Source organism: Drosophila suzukii, chromosome 3 (genome assembly GCF_043229965.1).
Source record: "Drosophila suzukii chromosome 3, CBGP_Dsuzu_IsoJpt1.0, whole genome shotgun sequence".
Classification (NCBI taxonomy): domain Eukaryota; kingdom Metazoa; phylum Arthropoda; class Insecta; order Diptera; family Drosophilidae; genus Drosophila; species Drosophila suzukii.
In genome coordinates this window covers 7,341,505-7,359,210 of record NC_092082.1, presented here as the reverse complement: position 1 = coordinate 7,359,210, position 17,706 = coordinate 7,341,505, and the positions used below count along the sequence as shown (strand labels likewise).

The window sequence follows — 17,706 nt, the reverse complement described above, 5'->3', positions numbered from 1 at the left end:
CTTCTTCTATTACCATTTTTATTAAACAAATCCATAACAATCTAAAAAAAATAATCATCCATTAGTTGTTGAAAACACAAAATTCCATTTATTTATACTCCCAACATCAACCAACACTGAACTCCAGATATGTGTCTACTCATCGTATGTATAGCATAGTTAAGTACAAATTTGCATACACTTAGGTATACGCTTGTATAGGTGTATATTTAACGATTTTTTAATAGCTGCTGTATTTCGTACTATTGAGAACGGATCTATAGATAGGATACGATAAATCATGGAACCAAACGATGTAGAGAACATCAACTACAGTCAACAACCTTGGTATCAAATATTAAATAATATTGCCATCGAGTAAGTAATGTACATTTGATCTACACATTTTCGATTATTGTATTCACTTGAAACGCCTCTGTAGAAAAATTCGTAAGTCGTAAACTAAAATTGACCTAGCACTTCCAGCGACCGGAATGTGCGTTAAAGATTCCTATTTCTACAAAGAACGAAATAAGTATCTCTCTTCCCTCACTTAAACTGACTTACTTTTCTCTATTAACACTTTTGATTTATTTCGTGACGATGGCTTAACATAATTATTGATTTAGCTAGAACAATCTGGCATATTCCGATATAGTTATCATCGTGAGTACAATGTACAAGAATCTACTGTTGTATAAACCGATTTTGTATAAATTCATCTTGCGTATATTTTATCAGTACTATCTCACACTAACGATAAACACTAGACTAATTTAAGCTAATCAATTCATGTCGATCTACATAAGTGAAAAGCCTAGTGGTATATCAATTCTTCAGTAGCTTTCTAATCGGGCTCTACCATTTCTTGGCTTGGCCTTGCCTTTTTCTCAACAGCTGGATTTCGCTTGTATAACTTCTACAAAAAATTGTATGACAATATACACACACGTACAAAATGTTTCGATTAGCTCCTACGTTTTATGATACACACTAAGGCTGTCTAATTTGAGAACTCGCTTATGACCTGGTATTAGTTCTAAACTTAACCTAGTTGGTTTACTTACTATGTTACACATAATCTAAGCTGACTACAACACGTTTGACGTTCAATTTGAATTCAATTTAATTAGCAACGGTCTCATAACGTAACTCCTTGCCTACTACGCAAATTAGATGATAGATCTTTGATTACTTACGAGCTAATTTTAAACTTGGGCCTACTTATGCACGAACTAACTTTAGAGGGCCTCAGTCGAAGAGCTGCACGGGCCGTGATAACCATTCGAACTGCCCGGGGATGATTGGGAAGCAGCTGCTCTCAATGCGGCTCCAGCTCCGGAGGAACCTGCTCCTCCAACCTGAGGCTGTATGAACTGCTTCAGCGTCGTCTCCAGTCTGGGAGGATACTGTGGATAAAGGTTGAGTGTGGTGGAAGAAAATCTTGTAATACATACATATATTTATCAAGCCACATCATTATCAAAACGATCAAACTTAATCCGCGAATTCTTCAGCATTCGGTCATATGCCAATTTTTGTAATTTGTATGCCGCGAATTCTTTAGGAAAATTTGAATTTGTAAAATTTTCAAATGAAACAAATTTGTAATCTCTGTCTCTAGTATAGTTTTTAGTCAGGAACACCTATTGTTTCCAGGTTTCATAACTCACCTCCTGATTTTCATCCAGCGACGGCAGCAGCTCGTCCAGTGAGTTGGGCGTTAGGGGACTGGGCGTGGCCATGGTGACGCGACTTAGGGCTCCGTGTTGCATCAGTGCCTCACCGATGACAATCTGTGGCTTGTTCTGCGTCAGGTGCTGCTGCTGCTGCAAACGGGCCAGTCGCAACTTCATCTCCTGACGGATCTCCTTCTGTTGCGTCTCCTTCTCGAAGCGCATCATGCTGTAACTGCGCACCGAGGAACTGGTGCTGTGCACCGACGCTAGACTTGGTCTTCGAGAACCTATAAACGAAGCAATCATAATACAGGTGTCAGCCAGGTTAATCAATATGGGGTTTGTCGGATGGGGTTGCTGTATCAAAACTGAGTGAGTATCGAAGCGTTTTTTGGTTAGAAGAAACGGCGGAGAGAAAGATAGTAGTAAGATATATATGAGAAAGAAAGGAGACAGAGATGCATAGCCACAGCGAAAGATCATTCCGAAGCGATTGGAAAGCAAGCTAAGCGAGTGCGAGCAGCTGAAGAGTCTTAAGTAGAGAAGTATTACTGAGTTGGGAAAACAATTAAAAAAGATTTATGGGGCCCTCATTCTGATATAAATTCCTAACTATGTTCTTTTACCGTCCTTATTATCAATTTTATGTTAGTTTCGTAAAATATTCCTATTCCGTACCATTTCTTATCTTATTTTATCTTAGTAATGTTCAAAGCAATCCTTAACGTTCTTAAAAATGAGTTTCAATAAATTATATCTAAAAATGGCTCTATCTCACTCGCAATATATATATTTATTACTTTACTTGATTTCTTAATCAGTTAAACAATCCGATGTAAAGTAAGTTTGTGCATTTTGTAATATCTATTCCATTTTTTTCTTGGGAACATCTTGCTACCCCTTCGTGTTCAAACATACTTAAACTTTTGTGATTCTATGTCACCCATACGCCGGGTGGTACAAACACGACCATTTTTCCTAGTTCTAATCGCGAGATGTCTATTTACAGAACACAAAACTTGCCAGCGAACCTTTTACTAGTCTATGGGTTAAGAATGTAGATAGGGAAGAACTTTATATACGAAAAGTTTGTTTGTCTCGAAATGCAGTCATCTTAAGTTGAAAATTCAAGGCGCACAAGAAGAAAAGTAGAAGACGTTGAAGAAGAGCAGGAAGCGAAGGACATTCACATATAAAGTTGCGGGATTAACATATATAGAAGAAAATTTTCATATCGTTTATCGATTAGTGTGTGTTTGTGTGTTTGGGTGTGTATGCGATAGGGTGTGGAAACTTTAGGGACTCAACCGAATAAGTTCAGGCAAAGGTCAGCCGGAGGTTGAGTGACGTGAACAATCCTGCCGGCAGACAAGTGTCCTTTGCTGCTGGCAGGATGCATGCAATTGCAATTGTGTGTGTGTGTGTGGGTGTAGTGTGTCCATGTGAGTGTGTGGCATAATTTTCTTAATTTGCAATAGTTTAATATATTAGCTAGAAAATCGTGTACGGTTATGCTATATTATTATTTTGTTTTTTTTTTTTGTGTAAGTTGGGAAAGATTTTCTTTGAACATAGTCACCGCCATATTGCTTCAATATCATCTTGTCGAAATGTATCTGTCAGCATCCTTAGAATCTGTGTTTTATAACAATAAATTCCTTTAATTCTCTTCTCAGTTATTTATTGGTGTTATCATAATCTCGATAAAATTATTTTGTGGCTTAGTGCGCGTGTGTTGCGTTGTGTTTTGTGTGTGTGTGTGTGTTTTCTTGGGTAACGATAGAGAAAGTAAAACAATGTAACAACTTGGTATTTGGAAACAGAGGGAGCTCGGAAGCACATTTAACATCGATCATCAAGAAAACGCAAAAATTTGTTTGTAGTTTATCGTTTTTAACTAGACAGAGTTGTCAATTTTAACACTAATTAGACAAGCAGGGGAATAGGGATAACCAACGCCAATGTACACAAAATAAGTATCCAACTGTAAGTAAACTGAGCTGAATTTACGATATGTGACTGCATGAATAACTCAATTTGTGAGATTTAATTATGGCTCCATGAGACATGTTTGTAATACAGAGTCTGATAATTATGCGGGGTGGACTGTTCACTCTACCATTGTAAATTTATGATTAAATTCTATGAAAAAATGTATTTAAATTAGGTCATGTTAATGAGAGATGCGAGTTTTTCATTTCCCCCATCTAAACGCTGGTATTATAATGAGTTTTAATGAATTTCCCATGAATTTAAACTTTTTTGATATTTAATTTGGCATGAGTTGAGCATTTACATAAATATAAAGAAAAATCGTTCTTGCAAAAAATTATGGTGAAATTAAAATAATGAATAATCATTTTTGGGTAGTCTTTTTTTGCTGAATGGGCGAATTTTATCAGAATTTAATACTTTTCAACGATCTAAAGTTCGTACACTAAGGACTGCAAGATCTGGAACTTAGAGAAATTAAAAATTACAGTACAAACTAAGGGCTAGCATGGACTTTAAAGTATTTCTAACCAAGAGAGGATGCAACGATCGAACAGATACGATAAGCACATAGTTGAGTTTGTTTCTGTTGTAATGTGGAACTGTCTGGGGTGGATATGGCGATACGGAATGCGGATGGGGATGCGGATGAGCAGACCACGCGATCGAACAATGAATGCTGAATGACTGATGTTTGAGTTGATTTACCGCAAATCGTGGCGTTTCACTCGCCGGCGTCGGCAGTGCGCCAATTTGCAGGTGATGCAGCTCGGCGCCAGTGGCATATCCGCCGCTGGAGTCGCCGCCATTGGTGTCGGCATCGCCGTAACCACCACCAACAATATTAAGATGGCCATAGCCGTAGCCAAAGCCATTGCCACCAGGATCAGGATCAGCCGGATCGCTATTGTGGCCATGGGCATGGACATGGGCATGTGCATGAGGGACTGTTGTTGTGGTGCTGGGATCTATGCTATGCGGACCGCACTCATCGTCCACATCCTCATTGCCCCCAAAATTGTCAATGCCATTCATGCCCAACAATGTCCTAAATCTATCCTGATTCCTCGACCTCGCCGGCGACAGCTCGAAGCTGAGCAGATGCCGCTGATGGTTCAGTTGCTTCTGCAGGTGGCGGTTCATCGAGAGCGTGCTCTCGCAGCTGCGGCAACCGCTCCCACTACCACCTCCGCCTCCGCCACCACCATCGTCAAGGTCGTCCCGCGAATGCTGGCTGCAGCCCGCTCCGGATGTGTGCCGCGACGAGGCCCGGGAATTCTGTTTGGACACCGCCGCTATGTGACACGATATGAGCAATATGGCGGCCGATCTAGCCGCACCTGTTCGAGACGTCGACACCAGGATGCCCTTCGAGCCGCTGCCTGACGCACCTCCTCCTCCTCCTCCTCCACCTCCTCCTCCGCCCGCGCCGCCTGCCACGCCTCCGGCGGCACCACCGACCAGTCCGCCGGACGAGGCACGTCGATTGCCGTAGGATCCAATCGATCCCGTCGACCGGATGCTGGAACGCGACGACGGACGCGCCGAGTGAACGGTGAGCGGTATCCCTGAAATCAAGGCAATCGATCCATGAGTAAACGGGTCAGAGGGAGATTTGCAGGTTAAGTAACAGCCGATTTCTCAATGTCATGTTTAGGTTCGAGAGTCTGTTATCACATAATTAATGGGCGAATATGGACTGATAAATTTGAAGATGTAGAGCATTAAGACTTTTCGACAAATTTTAACTAGAAGATGATCTCAAGTTGAGAGTTTTCATGAGAGTTCAGATGAAACCTAACAGAAACTGACTTTTCCATTACATTAATGGCCCTTAGGGTGGAATTAGAGAAACCTAAAACTAATTTTAACAAATATGTTATAACAGACTAACGAATCTATAAATAATCTTGGTACAATATAAAATCTTAAGAGCCTTCAATGGAAACTCAATCGAACATAGTGTTTTGTAAGAAAAAGCACAATAAGCAATAAATATAAAAAATACCTACAGCAAATAGTAATAAGTGTATCATTGATAGGACTCCAACTCACCTGTATCGCTGGAGAAGAGTATGGGCGGCGGAATGCTGGCATCTCCGTAATTTCGATGCCGCGGATATTTCGTTTTGCTAAACAGATGCAGCACCATGCAGATAAGACCGGCCAGTACGGCTATACCCGTGGATACGCCCAGCAAAGTGGGCAGATCTGAACTCAGTTCGCTGAGATCTGCAATAATATATATTATTTGTATTTATACCTAAAATTAGTGCATGTTATAATTTATTTATTTTTGCGATTGCCACTCAAGCCATTGTTAATGCGAAAAAATCTAACATGAAAATAGGCTAAAATGTTAACCCCCTTTTAAAAGTAAAACTTAAATGTAGAATATAAGAGAATTCAACCACAAATTCATAGAGGCATCCCAAGCCTTAATCGGGATCCAATTACCCAAGTTATGAAATCTTAAACTGGAGATTTGGGTCCATTTCTGGAAACCATTGGAAATGAGAAAAAATCTAACATGAAAATAGGCTAAAATTTTGAACCTCTTACAAAAGAACAATTTGAATGCAGTATATTAGAGAATTCAACCACAAATTCATAGAGGTATCCCACGTCTAAATCGGGATTCAATTACCGAAGTTATGAAATTTGGAACTGCAGTTTTGGGTCCCATTCTGGATACCATTGGAAATACGAAAAATTCTAACATGAAAATGGGCTAAATTTTGGACCCTGGTATAAAAGAACTATTTGAATGCATAATATTAGAGAATTCAACCACAAATTCATAGAGGTATCCCACGTCTAAATGGGGAGCCAACTACCCAAGATATGAAATTTAGAACTCCAGTTTTGGGTCCCATTCTGGAGACCATTGGAAATACGAAAAAATCAAACATGAAAATAGGCTGAAATTTTGACCTTCTTTTAAAAGATACATTTTAATGTAGAATATTAGAGAATTCAACAACAAACTTAAAGAGGTATCCCACGACCAAATCGGGATCCAAAAACTGAAGTTATGGAATCTAGAAGTGCAGTTTTGGGTTCCCAATTTGAAAGCCTTTGGGAATACGGACGTTATATGTTACCTGGAGTGCAAAAGACGCGTCGCGTTGGCTTTACGTAGCTAACGGAGTGGAATCCGCTGGCACATTGGCACATCGCATTGTGCCGCACCTGAACACAAAGGGAGTTCTCGTCGTTGTAGATGCATGTCTCGTCGTAGAAACACTGATCGCCCAGTTTTTTAGCTGCCAGGGTGGTTACATAGAAATATATTATAGAGAAGAGATCCATTGTGTTATTTCGCAGCCACTTACGTTTGGCGCAACCCTTTATCAGTCCGAGCTGCACGGGGTAGTTGCGTTCGCAGCTGCAGGTTTGCGACTCCTTGTCGCAGGACACGTGCAGCAGCTTGACGTCACACTTCAGCTCGTTGCACGGTGCTCCAATATATTTCCCCTTAGCTGCAATGCGCAAAGCCAATTTGCATTAACAATTAAGTCGAGTATAAAAGAATGCAAATTAAATGAATGCCAAACAGTCAAAATGAACGGAAAATCCGAAAGGATAATTCATTAAATTATCGAGCTTTAGAAATGGGCTAACAAAGTTATTAATTAAAAACCATTGATAAATCAGAATTGATGGTTGCAGTTTTATACATAATGAGTGTCATGTTGTGTTATTTTACCTATCAACTTTAAGAGAAAAAGAAATTCCTATATATTGGAATCAGTAAATTGAATTTACTAATAATTTGACGAGTTAATTCATATGGAATTCAATATAATATATAAGGAATTTACTAATGAGTACACATAAACACACAATTAATTGATTCATTAAAATTGCTTTAGCAAATTCACTGAAAGAATAACTATTTTGTGAAATAATTATACAACAAACATTAAATATTTTTCAGAAAAATTGATGAACACATTTGTACTATTAAGTATGTGCATATTTCTACATATTTAATGCCATCCTCTTCAAATCTAATATTATCTGCTTGCACATGAATTTCACCAATTACCATTTCTTGGTAATACATAAATATGGTGTTCAAATATTATGTGCAGTCCCATTATAAACAGCTATTAGAATATAATAATCAGCTTGCTGTCGACATGCAAATTACTCTGAACATGATTTGCATCTTTGCAACAGCGTGGATAAATATATATTTAATTATAAACAAAATATTCAATGCAATTCCATTAAAATCCCATTTTATCTGCTGGCACATTCATTGAGTTTCCTTTTGCCACTGGCTAGATACGATGATGCCACCAACCATGCTGTGGTATTTTGTAATTCCCGCATCATGGCCAAAATAAAATGGATGAGTTGGTGAATCATACTGCATGGTCCTTCGGTCGGGATGCGAATGCTGCAGATGTTGCAGTGCCAGGTGGCCCAAAATAAAAGTTAAACAACAACGAAGTAGCCGCGTGGCTAGTGGATGTTGTGCAATTTATGGCTATCATGCTCTCTGGGGCTTTCGGTTTGGGACTCCGCACTGACCAAAGGTCAATGCAAACTAACGAAACGCAGACCCCGTGCCAAGTGCATTATCAACACAGTTTTCATTTATTTGCGTTTGCAGCTGCAGCCACAAATATTCATTTAGGAAATGGGATTATACAAAGGAGTGCACAGATAAGTTTTCAAAGTAAATGCTCTTATTCATGAATTAAATGGTATAAATGGAATAAATTTGTTTTGGCTGATACTGTTGTTTAAGCTTGAATTAATTGTAGCTTTTGTTATATTAAACAGAATAAATGTATAAAGGTAGTACGTAAACTTTGTTTGAAAACTAAACTAATTGTTTTTGTATCGCTTTAACGACGAGTTCTGCAGTAGATTGTTGAAAGTTAGGTAGTACGAACATGCCTTAAAATGTACACCTCCATTTTGAAACAAATTTAATTTTGAACTTTTAATAATTTAAATTGTTAAAAAAATGTTGAGACTTAAATAGTGGTTGATACTTGATTAGCTTGGGGATATTCCAAAATAAAACAAATTATTTTATATATATTTATTTGTTGTATTGTCTTAATCTTGAGTAGACAGAATACCTCTTGTCTTTAAATTTATAAATCCTTTTTGATAACAAAATATAACAAATTATATGTATATATATTATATGTATCATAACAAAATTTCAACACTTTTACAATTATAAGAGCGATAAGTAGACCTCGGAATATTTATAAAATCATTGCTTAAACCCTTTGGAATGATCCATAATTGGATTTAAGATTAGACTAATTACGATTTTATGAAAAACAATTTTAAGCTATTAAGTATTATCACATTATATTTTTGTATACCAAAAAGTATCAAATTTAAAAAATTATAACAATTTGTGAAATTATAATTGCTTGGATATATCAGAGAGTTCGCTGATTTTATGGAAGTTTTCGATCGAATAGACTTCTCACCTGACTTATTATTAAGCAAGGCCTCCAACTCGTCGACGTCGTCCGGATAGCTGCCATATTCGTCATCTTCAGGCACATTGGCGGCATCCCGCTTCCGCGGGCGCTTCTCGAGATGCTCATGCTTCTGCTGGTCCGTTGGTGATCCATTCAGGTCCAACGTGTTGGAGAGATTAACCAGGGCCGGAAGGCCACCAGTCGCGTCCGAGGACGTGGCCAGCACAGAGGCGGATACGGAGGCGTGGAGCAGCAGGAGGCAGCCGTAGAGGAGCACGGCCTGGCCCAGTTGCATGGCCATCAAGTGGCTGCCGTGTGGATGTTGCTGCTGCTGCTGCTGTTGTTGTTGCGGTTGCTGTTGCAATTGCAGTTGCAGCGCCACCAGCTGCAGTCGCCGCAGTAGACAAGGCAACGTTAACTTCGCCATTTTGTCATTTTTGCACCGGCTGGCGGTCCTCTCAACACATAGGCAATTGTTTGCTAACTTTCGCCATTTGGCCAAGAAGTTTCGTTGCCGTCGTTAACGGTTTCAGTTTTTTTTTTTTGCTATAGTTTGCAGCAGCTAGAGTTTCAGTTTCAGTTTTCCTTCTCGTTTCCGTTGGCTCACTGGTTTAGTGTTCGCTTGGACAAATTGGCCAAACCCCCGGTGCACATTACGTATACGCCATGGCGCATATTACGTATACGTCGCCATTAGCTGGTGCTTTTGCTTTTGATTCTGCTTTTGATTCTGCTGATGTTTAGCCTTGTCCCGCCTGCCGCTGTTGTGGGGCCAACTAGCCAGCTGCCTGCCCTGCATGATAATATTATATAATTTTCTGGTTGTTATTGCTGTTGCGGTCAGCAGCGTCATCATCTTCGGGTGACCCACTAATGTGTGTTGCATGTGCAGCACCTCCTTTTGGCCGCCCCCTTCCTCTAGCTGAGTATTAATTCCATGCAAACTGCAGATTTATGGCACGAACTTTGAAAATCTGGGTCTTCTTGGTCTTCCTTCCCTCGTTATCCCAAGCTGAAATTGCACGCAAAAAGGTCAAACATATAAATTTGTTCTTGCACTAAAATAACCATAAATAATTCGAGCAGTGCGTGCCTTCATATCAAATAATTACAACCATTAAACGTTTTTAAGGGTTTGCGTTTTATGAATGTGGAGTGTTAAGTTAAGATTTTTAGGGCATTTATATAAATTCTATAAATACTCGTACTGGACAGGCTGCAAAAGCTTACCAAGAAAATCTTTTAAGAATTCTATAACTAATGAATAATTATAAAGTTTTTAGTGCATAAATGACACAGTTTTATGCACCCAAACATTAGTAAGAAAACCCCATTAAACCATCCAAAAACTCTAAAACAAATTGAAAAGTGATACACAGCTGGCCAAAAGTAAACTCACGAAACATGTGTGTATTTGCTTTTTTAATTTCTCCATATTTACTTTTCATTTGAGTATAAAAAGCCAATGAAATGCGCTTTCTTCGGCTAGAAATCTTCCAAATACGAAGATGAAAGTTCTATTAGTCCTGGCATTGGCTCTATGTATAGCCCACGTGGCAGTGGCACAAACAACTGAAACTCCTCCTGCAGATGACTATGATGATACTACAGATGATGCTGCAGATGATACGGCAGATGATACCGTAAATGATACTGCAAATGATAACCTAGATGATATTGTAGATGATACCGCTGATGATACTGCAGATGATACTACAGGTGACTCCGAAGATGATACTGCAGTAGACGATAGAGATGCTGAAGACGATATTGGAAGCAGCTCTGATACCGAAAGCGATTCCGATTATGATGAGGAAGCAGTAACTGCTGCTCCAAAAGCCAAGAAAAAGAGGAAAGGTGGAGCCAAAAAGAAAAAAAACAATAAAAAGAATGGCAAGAAAAAGACAAAACCCAAACGTCGTAAGGCCAACGGTGCCAAAAATAAAAAAAATAAAAAACAGAAGGGTAAGAACCGAACACCTGTTGCTGCTAGGAAGCGGGCAAAGGCTGGGGCCAAAAGACTCAGGCGCTCTGGATAATTCAAATATTATTATTTAATTGACGTCTTTTTACAGTCTATAAAAATTAAAACCATGTGTTTCATTGCGTAAAAGGTTGTGGGTTTTACTTCATTACACATTGATTATGTTGTATTTATAAAATAAAACTTATTGTTTTAAAAGAAAGTTGTATGTGTTGTTACAAAAGACATTAAAATGATGCATCAGGGATCAGAATATCATATTTTCAAACAAAATGCTGTCAAAAATCAAAGAGTTCATGATTATTAAGTCTTGTTTCGGGGCATATATATTTCTTCATTATTTGACTACTGCTTTGTCCTAATTTTTTTTTTAAGAGATCTAATACGGAAGCGACAAAGTGCTGCAATTTTAAGCTTTATAACCTTGACTCATTTTTCAGTGCGTTCTTATTATTATTTTTTTATTCCAATTAACTTTTTTCATTTCTTAAGCCCAACTTTTAAAAACCCCAAAAATATTATACAAAGATGTAGAGCACACACAGGTGTTCATGTCTTAAAACGAAAAAAAAAATGACGACTGGAAAACCAAACATGTAGATTGTGCGTATGTACTGTGTACAATGTAAATAGATTAAAAGCAAATGTAAAAAAAGCTTTATAAATTTTTATATTTCTTCTGACTATAAATACCCAGTGCTTAAGTATTTTCTCCTCAGAAGTTTATATTTCAAGTAACCGATCTGTTCTTTTACTCTCGCTAAAATGAGGCTGTTGCTGGTTTTAAGTCTGGCCATATTGGTTGCCTACGTGTCGGGTGCTAATGACACTGCAACTTCCGACGACTATTATTCCGATTACTACGACTACGGTAGTGATAATAGTACCGCCACTACTGAGGCCAGTCCAGTAGAGGATGCAAGTGAAACAGTTGACTATTCAGATGATTATGACACTGCAGCTACCTCATCGGAGGGTTCTGATGACAGTTCTGATGACAGTTCCGCCACTGATGATTCCACTTCCTCCCAGGCAAATAAGTCCAAGAAAAACGCAGCTCGACAGAATAGACGGCGCAGGCGCACCACTGTGGCTCCAAAACGCAGAGCCAACGCTGCCAAGAAAGCAGCTGCCACACCAGCCAAGAGGCGAACACCTGTGGCTGCCAAAAGGAACCCCCCTGCGGCCGCCAGAAGGAACTCCCCTGTGGCCGCCAAGAAGAACACCAATCGTGCCTCCAACAAGCGCAGGCGCGGTTAATCAAAAGAATTCCATTCCTAACTATATTGTTTATACAGTATAGTAAAAATTGAACACAGAAATAGTAAACCAAACTTGTCTCACAACTGAGATCAAGTTTATTTAAAGAAAACTACATAGATCATTATAAGCACTGCACTCTGATATATACAAAACATTCACCATAAAAAAAAATCTTAAATAGCCCGCGAATTACCAAAATCTTATGTTATTTATACCTTTAATAAATCCTTAATAAAATAACGAACCACATAATGTGGTTCTACAGACAAGAACCTACACCAATAATATTTACCTCAAACGTATAAGAAACTGTCCATAAAAAAGTCTGCTTACATAATCTGAATAATCAAATATCCATTAAAAACAACACATTTTTAGAAAAAATTTATTTGTTGATTCACATAAAACTAGAACTTAAATTTTGGGCACAAATCTTTTACCAAAGCCAAGAAAAAATTGTGTTTTAAACCTAAGGGGCATAGATTGACACACCAAAAAAGTAAGGAAATCCCAGTGCAGAGAAAAACAGACAAGTTTTTGCCCGCATGCTAAAATAATCATAGATTTTAAGCCACCTTCGCTTTTTGCTGCCTACTTTTAGGCGTTCACATTTGCATTTTAATGCGCTTGGCCCATTGTGTTGCTGCTCAGACGTAAGCCAATATCATCTATAAATAGTAACTATGCCCCCATACATGTACACATACATAAATGCACTGGGACACTTAATTACTGATGCGCACTGGCGACAATTGTTTAATGGCAAAAGGATAACAAAAAGGGAGGAGCAGACACCGCCATCGGCGGCCACAATGGGTCCTTTGTTTTCGATTTCAAAGCCGACATTCTGGCAGTGGCATTGCCAACAGAAATCCCGTGTATCCAGTGCACTGCGGCGCACATAAAAGCCACTCCGCATCCAAGTGTTTGTATGCCCCAGAGAGATACCCGTCCTGTCAGTGTGTTGGTGGCGGTGGATATATATGTATCTGGGTATCCCACAGCCACCCACACGTATCCCAGCATGACACCCGCTGTGGCAGCTTAGTGAGCCAAGTGTGGCAACAATCTGAATCATCGTTTTAGTTTCCCCCTTGCCATCCCACCAAGATCAAGAGGGTATGGTGGGTTCGTCGGGAATCGTAGGTCATACCTACAAGAATTGATATAGCACCAGAAATAAAACATCAAGCGAACAACAAAGGGGTTAATAATAATATGGAAAATGTATATCATTGGGACTATAACTTATTCTTTTAAAATTCTATTCCTCGACTTAGGAGGGTGAGGTTTTAAATTATTATTATGATAGAAAATCATGGAACTGTGTTTATATATTATTTATTTTGCCAACTGTTAACCCTAACTGTTTTGAACAAATATCTTATCAACCTCCATGCATCAATGTAGTTTTAGTAAAGAAGAATTCAAATCATATTGAAACATACAATAAATAAAAATTGATAATTCACTTGGGATAGGGAGTAAGTTCACCTTATTTCAACACCCTTTTCCGTTCCTAAGTTTTTTACAAATAATGTTCTTTATGGTACATATGAACTAATGGATTTTTATTTTCACATCTACATATTTAATTTTTCCATTTTCTTTCACCAGCTTCCTTAAAGCTCCCTAATCTTTTAAGCGGGATCTACAGGGTATATCCCCGTGGTAGCCATGAGTTACCCAGCTAACACCATTTACAATTGTAGAACGTAGAATGTAGGTGGCGGCGGAGGATATGGCTGCTGTAATATCTGTGGCTGATGCCTTAAGAGGAAAATGCGATAATGTGCGCTAAACAATGAACAATGCAGAAATGGCATAAAAATAGCCAGGAGTGGGATATGAAGTGGGACGTAGCGGCGGGAATTATAATGGAATATGTGTTTGGCTCTCAGGATGATAACGATGAGGATGATGTCGGGTGGGTGGTGGTGTTGGTCTTGTTGGCACTTACGATGATGATGATGGCAAGTGCCAGATATATGCAGATTGTAGGTGTCGCTGCTGACGTTGATGGGTTTGGTTGGGATGGTTGAGAAGCAGATCGTCAGATTGTATCTGCTGCTTTTGACATTTACATGTTTTGCAACGAACATTTCAAGTAGCAAAGATTGGGGCTAAATGAATTGGAAATATGTATAGGCTTTGGCACAGAGCCGATTCCTTAAACAAGGCTTTGGGTTAGGTTTGAATAAAGTGTATTAGACATATGAGGATGATATGTTGAGAATCAAAAAATTATAATTATAATTTTTTTAGAGCAGTTTGGAGGGGGGTAACCTCAATATTTGGTTGGGGAACTTTTTAAACTTGCATATTAAATTACTTTTTTTATGGTAATTAGGCCCTGCTGTAAGCTGTTTTTATTATAAATCTTTCTTTCCTAAAAAAGTTTTAAATCCTTTCCAGGCATAAAAGCGTTCAATCAATGTACTGGAACAAGCTATTCCTAAAAGGATTTTGAAATTAAAGCTAATCAATTAAATAATTAAAGATGGTATCTCAAACAGATATTCAATTAATGCACTATCTTAACTGATATCTCTAGCAATGTTTAGCCCATCCATCAAATGTTTTTTAGAATGTTCCATTGCTCACTTTTTGATAACAATCTTAAACGCCCAACAAAGACATAAACTTCCTCCTTGTGGAATGTATAATTTGAAAAACAATTTGCATTTCCTTGAGGGCAATTTATTTTCCATTCCTTCAGAGCGTCAGAGAGTGGGGAAACTAAAAGTTTCCGCACTCGAAAGAAAATTTCTCTAACAAGGCATTTAGTTGGCAAACAAAAATACGTGCATATTTCTAACCTGACGGTAGGCAAAATGTTTATGTAATTACAGACACGTTGTAAGGCAGTTGGATTTTTCGGCGGGCCAGAGGGAAAAGGCTTGGAGAAAGTGAGCGAGTAACTAGCAAAGAGCAGAGCAATTTATGTAAGTGCGAGATATTTTTATGTCTCGGCGAACCATTAAAATGTGCATAATGCAATTCCGCCCCGGCACTTTGCATATAAATTTCCACCGGCTGAAAAGCGAAATAGCGGAAATGCAAGTCCAATAACAAGCGGCAGGATTTGAGAGCCCCTCTCGGTGAAAGGGATAGACAGAAGCTTAGTGGACATTGCCAACACTCAAAAAAAAATAGTTTGAGGCAGAACTTGTATTTATTATTATTGTTTTCATTCCAGATTTCGTTTTCAACCAGTTTATAACTGTCAAATTTTTCATGAAATTCAATTAAATAATAAAATTACAACTCTTTCTATTACTTAAGATTCAGTATAGTTCCATAAATCATCTATACGTAGGATTATTTAAATATATTGTTTTCGTTTGATTTTCTGTACTAAAGATACCATTTTTTTTAGGAAAATACCATCTAATATATTTTTCTGCCCTGTTCAAAAAGAGTTCTAAAAGTAAGTAATCGCAAAAATAGACTGATTCAAATCAAATTAGTTAACAATGGCTTAAAAAGATACAAAATAAATCTACATCTCTATTTTTAATAAACTTCAAGATAAATATACTATATACTTTTTTAAGACTCTCTAAAACTGAAAGAGCTTATTTTAGAGTGCACACACTTGCAACGGCGATGTGAATGAACGCACGTCTTGGTGCGGCTGTATGTATGTATGTGTGCAAGGACATGCAAGGGGGTGGAAGGGATAGGGGTAGTGTTACAGTAACGGTAACGGAAGCAACGAACGCAAACATCATCCTGCACTTCTGCATCGCCGCAGCTCGGCTCTCGCAGTCTCTCTCTCTCTCTCGCTTCAAAGAGAAAGTTAGAGAGAGCCGCGCGCCTGCCCCCAGAGAGTGCCGTTGAATCTAGCGGTACATAAGACTTTGCGGACACATAGGACTGCACTCGTGTGCGTGTGTATGTGTGTGGGCTCCTCTACTTTTAGGCACTGATAAAGGCAAATTTACATACGTACGTACATATATACGCCGAAAAGCACCCCCCTCGATTGCCGCCCACTTGGTTTGGGCCACGGCTTTTGGCTTCTTATGTGTCGCCGATGCCGTTTAAAATGTAGGTTACACACAGCGAAAGAGCACCCGCAGACGCACACAAATCACAATCACACTAACAGTCACACACACACACATAGAGAGTCGGGCACACTTGCACGTGCATACGTGCAATATTTTTCAGGACTTTCCGTTTTCCCTGCGGAGCGGGTCCTGCTCTAAGGTAATAAAAGTTTTACAATTTTTCGGTTACATATAGACACATCTGGGTGTGTTTGGCCTTTGTCTTTCGCTGGGTCCCTAGTCAGCTGGGCCGTACAGATTTTGGTTCCCACAAAATCAAAGTTACGGACTCTCTGACCCGTAAAAGTATGCTACCAAAAACGAACTATTCATTGTTTCTTTGAGAAATTCTGACCAAACATACTTGAAAGTGTTAGGAACATACTTTTAGGACCAAATACAAATTTAAAACTTGTCTAGTTTTATGGGGCTAATATCAAGGTACTTATCCATGATATATTCATGTGTTCAGAATATCAAACATCACCCTAGACAAATTTTAAATCCATAAAAGACTAGGAAGTTTTGGAATGAGGTATTTTATAAAAATATACATCTATTTTAAGACTTTTTATGCTTTGATCAACGAAAAAAATAATTAATTGGTTATTGGTTAATGTTATGTATTAATGTTATTCTTATGTCATAAACAAAATATATAAATTTCCTCTTGAACCAAAATGCTTTAAATTTTTTATTTTTCAAAGCAGACTTCTTTTAACCAACCTAATGTTCGTTCGTTTTTCGTTCTTCAATTTCCAATTATACCTAAAAAACAGTCAAGGCTTTCTATTATCCTGCTCCTTGTGCCTCTCCACGAACATAATTTATATTGTTTTTGTTGACTTTTTGATGACCGTCTGTGTGAGTTGGAGAGAAGCAGCATAGGGAAAACGTAACAACTGTGACAAGGGCAGGAAGTGCTCCTCTAGGCCCATAATACTACACAGATTCGTACAGAGTATATGGATATACCCACAGATATGTATTGTAGTGTACCTATGTGGAAAATATATACATGTTCGTCTGGGAGTTCTTGTTTTTGTGTGCGGACTCAAATGGCCTGCCAAACAGCCAAGCAGGAACCAATCAGCGATAAATCAAATTTTGATTTGATTTTCAGCAACGTTTCTACCTTTTTCGGGGGCTGTTTTTCCTCCACTACAAATTACCGGAACACTGTGCTCGCCTACGAGTTAAAACTTTCACATAATTCGCCAAACTTGGTGTTTTAATCATTTAACTTTTGCCAATTTGGCGCAGGGTGAAACTTTCCGCATCGCGGACACGCA

At 38.6% G+C, this 17,706-nt stretch overlaps 3 protein-coding genes across 4 annotated transcripts; 2 read left to right on the top strand and 1 right to left on the bottom strand.

The window, feature by feature from the left end:
- Nucleotides 1-61: 61 nt before the first annotated feature.
- On the bottom strand, nucleotides 62-17,604 carry LOC108013381 (uncharacterized). 2 transcript variants are annotated; one of them, XM_065864588.2, is made up of 8 exons: nucleotides 17,550-17,604; nucleotides 9,119-10,124; nucleotides 6,986-7,132; nucleotides 6,755-6,916; nucleotides 5,706-5,882; nucleotides 4,991-5,218; nucleotides 1,653-1,945; nucleotides 62-1,388 (listed from the first exon to the last, which is right to left on the bottom strand). In XM_065864588.2, exons 2-8 carry the CDS (start codon nucleotides 9,537-9,539, stop codon nucleotides 1,221-1,223), a joined length of 1,596 nt encoding a protein of 531 aa, XP_065720660.2. In that variant the 5' UTR covers nucleotides 9,540-10,124; nucleotides 17,550-17,604; the 3' UTR covers nucleotides 62-1,220. The 2 variants fall into 2 exon arrangements, with proteins under 2 accessions (XP_065720660.2, XP_016934696.3); XM_017079207.4 differs by lacking the exon at nucleotides 62-1,388 and having other exon boundaries at nucleotides 1,732-1,945; nucleotides 4,359-5,218.
- Nucleotides 10,609-11,265, top strand: LOC108012273 (uncharacterized). The gene has a single exon (XM_017077574.4). The coding sequence runs from the start codon at nucleotides 10,621-10,623 to the stop codon at nucleotides 11,149-11,151; it is 531 nt and encodes a 176-aa protein (XP_016933063.4). The 5' UTR covers nucleotides 10,609-10,620; the 3' UTR covers nucleotides 11,152-11,265.
- Nucleotides 11,862-12,356, top strand: LOC108012274 (uncharacterized). Its single transcript, XM_017077575.3, has one exon. The coding sequence runs from the start codon at nucleotides 11,862-11,864 to the stop codon at nucleotides 12,354-12,356; it is 495 nt and encodes a 164-aa protein (XP_016933064.3).
- Nucleotides 17,605-17,706: the final 102 nt, after the last annotated feature.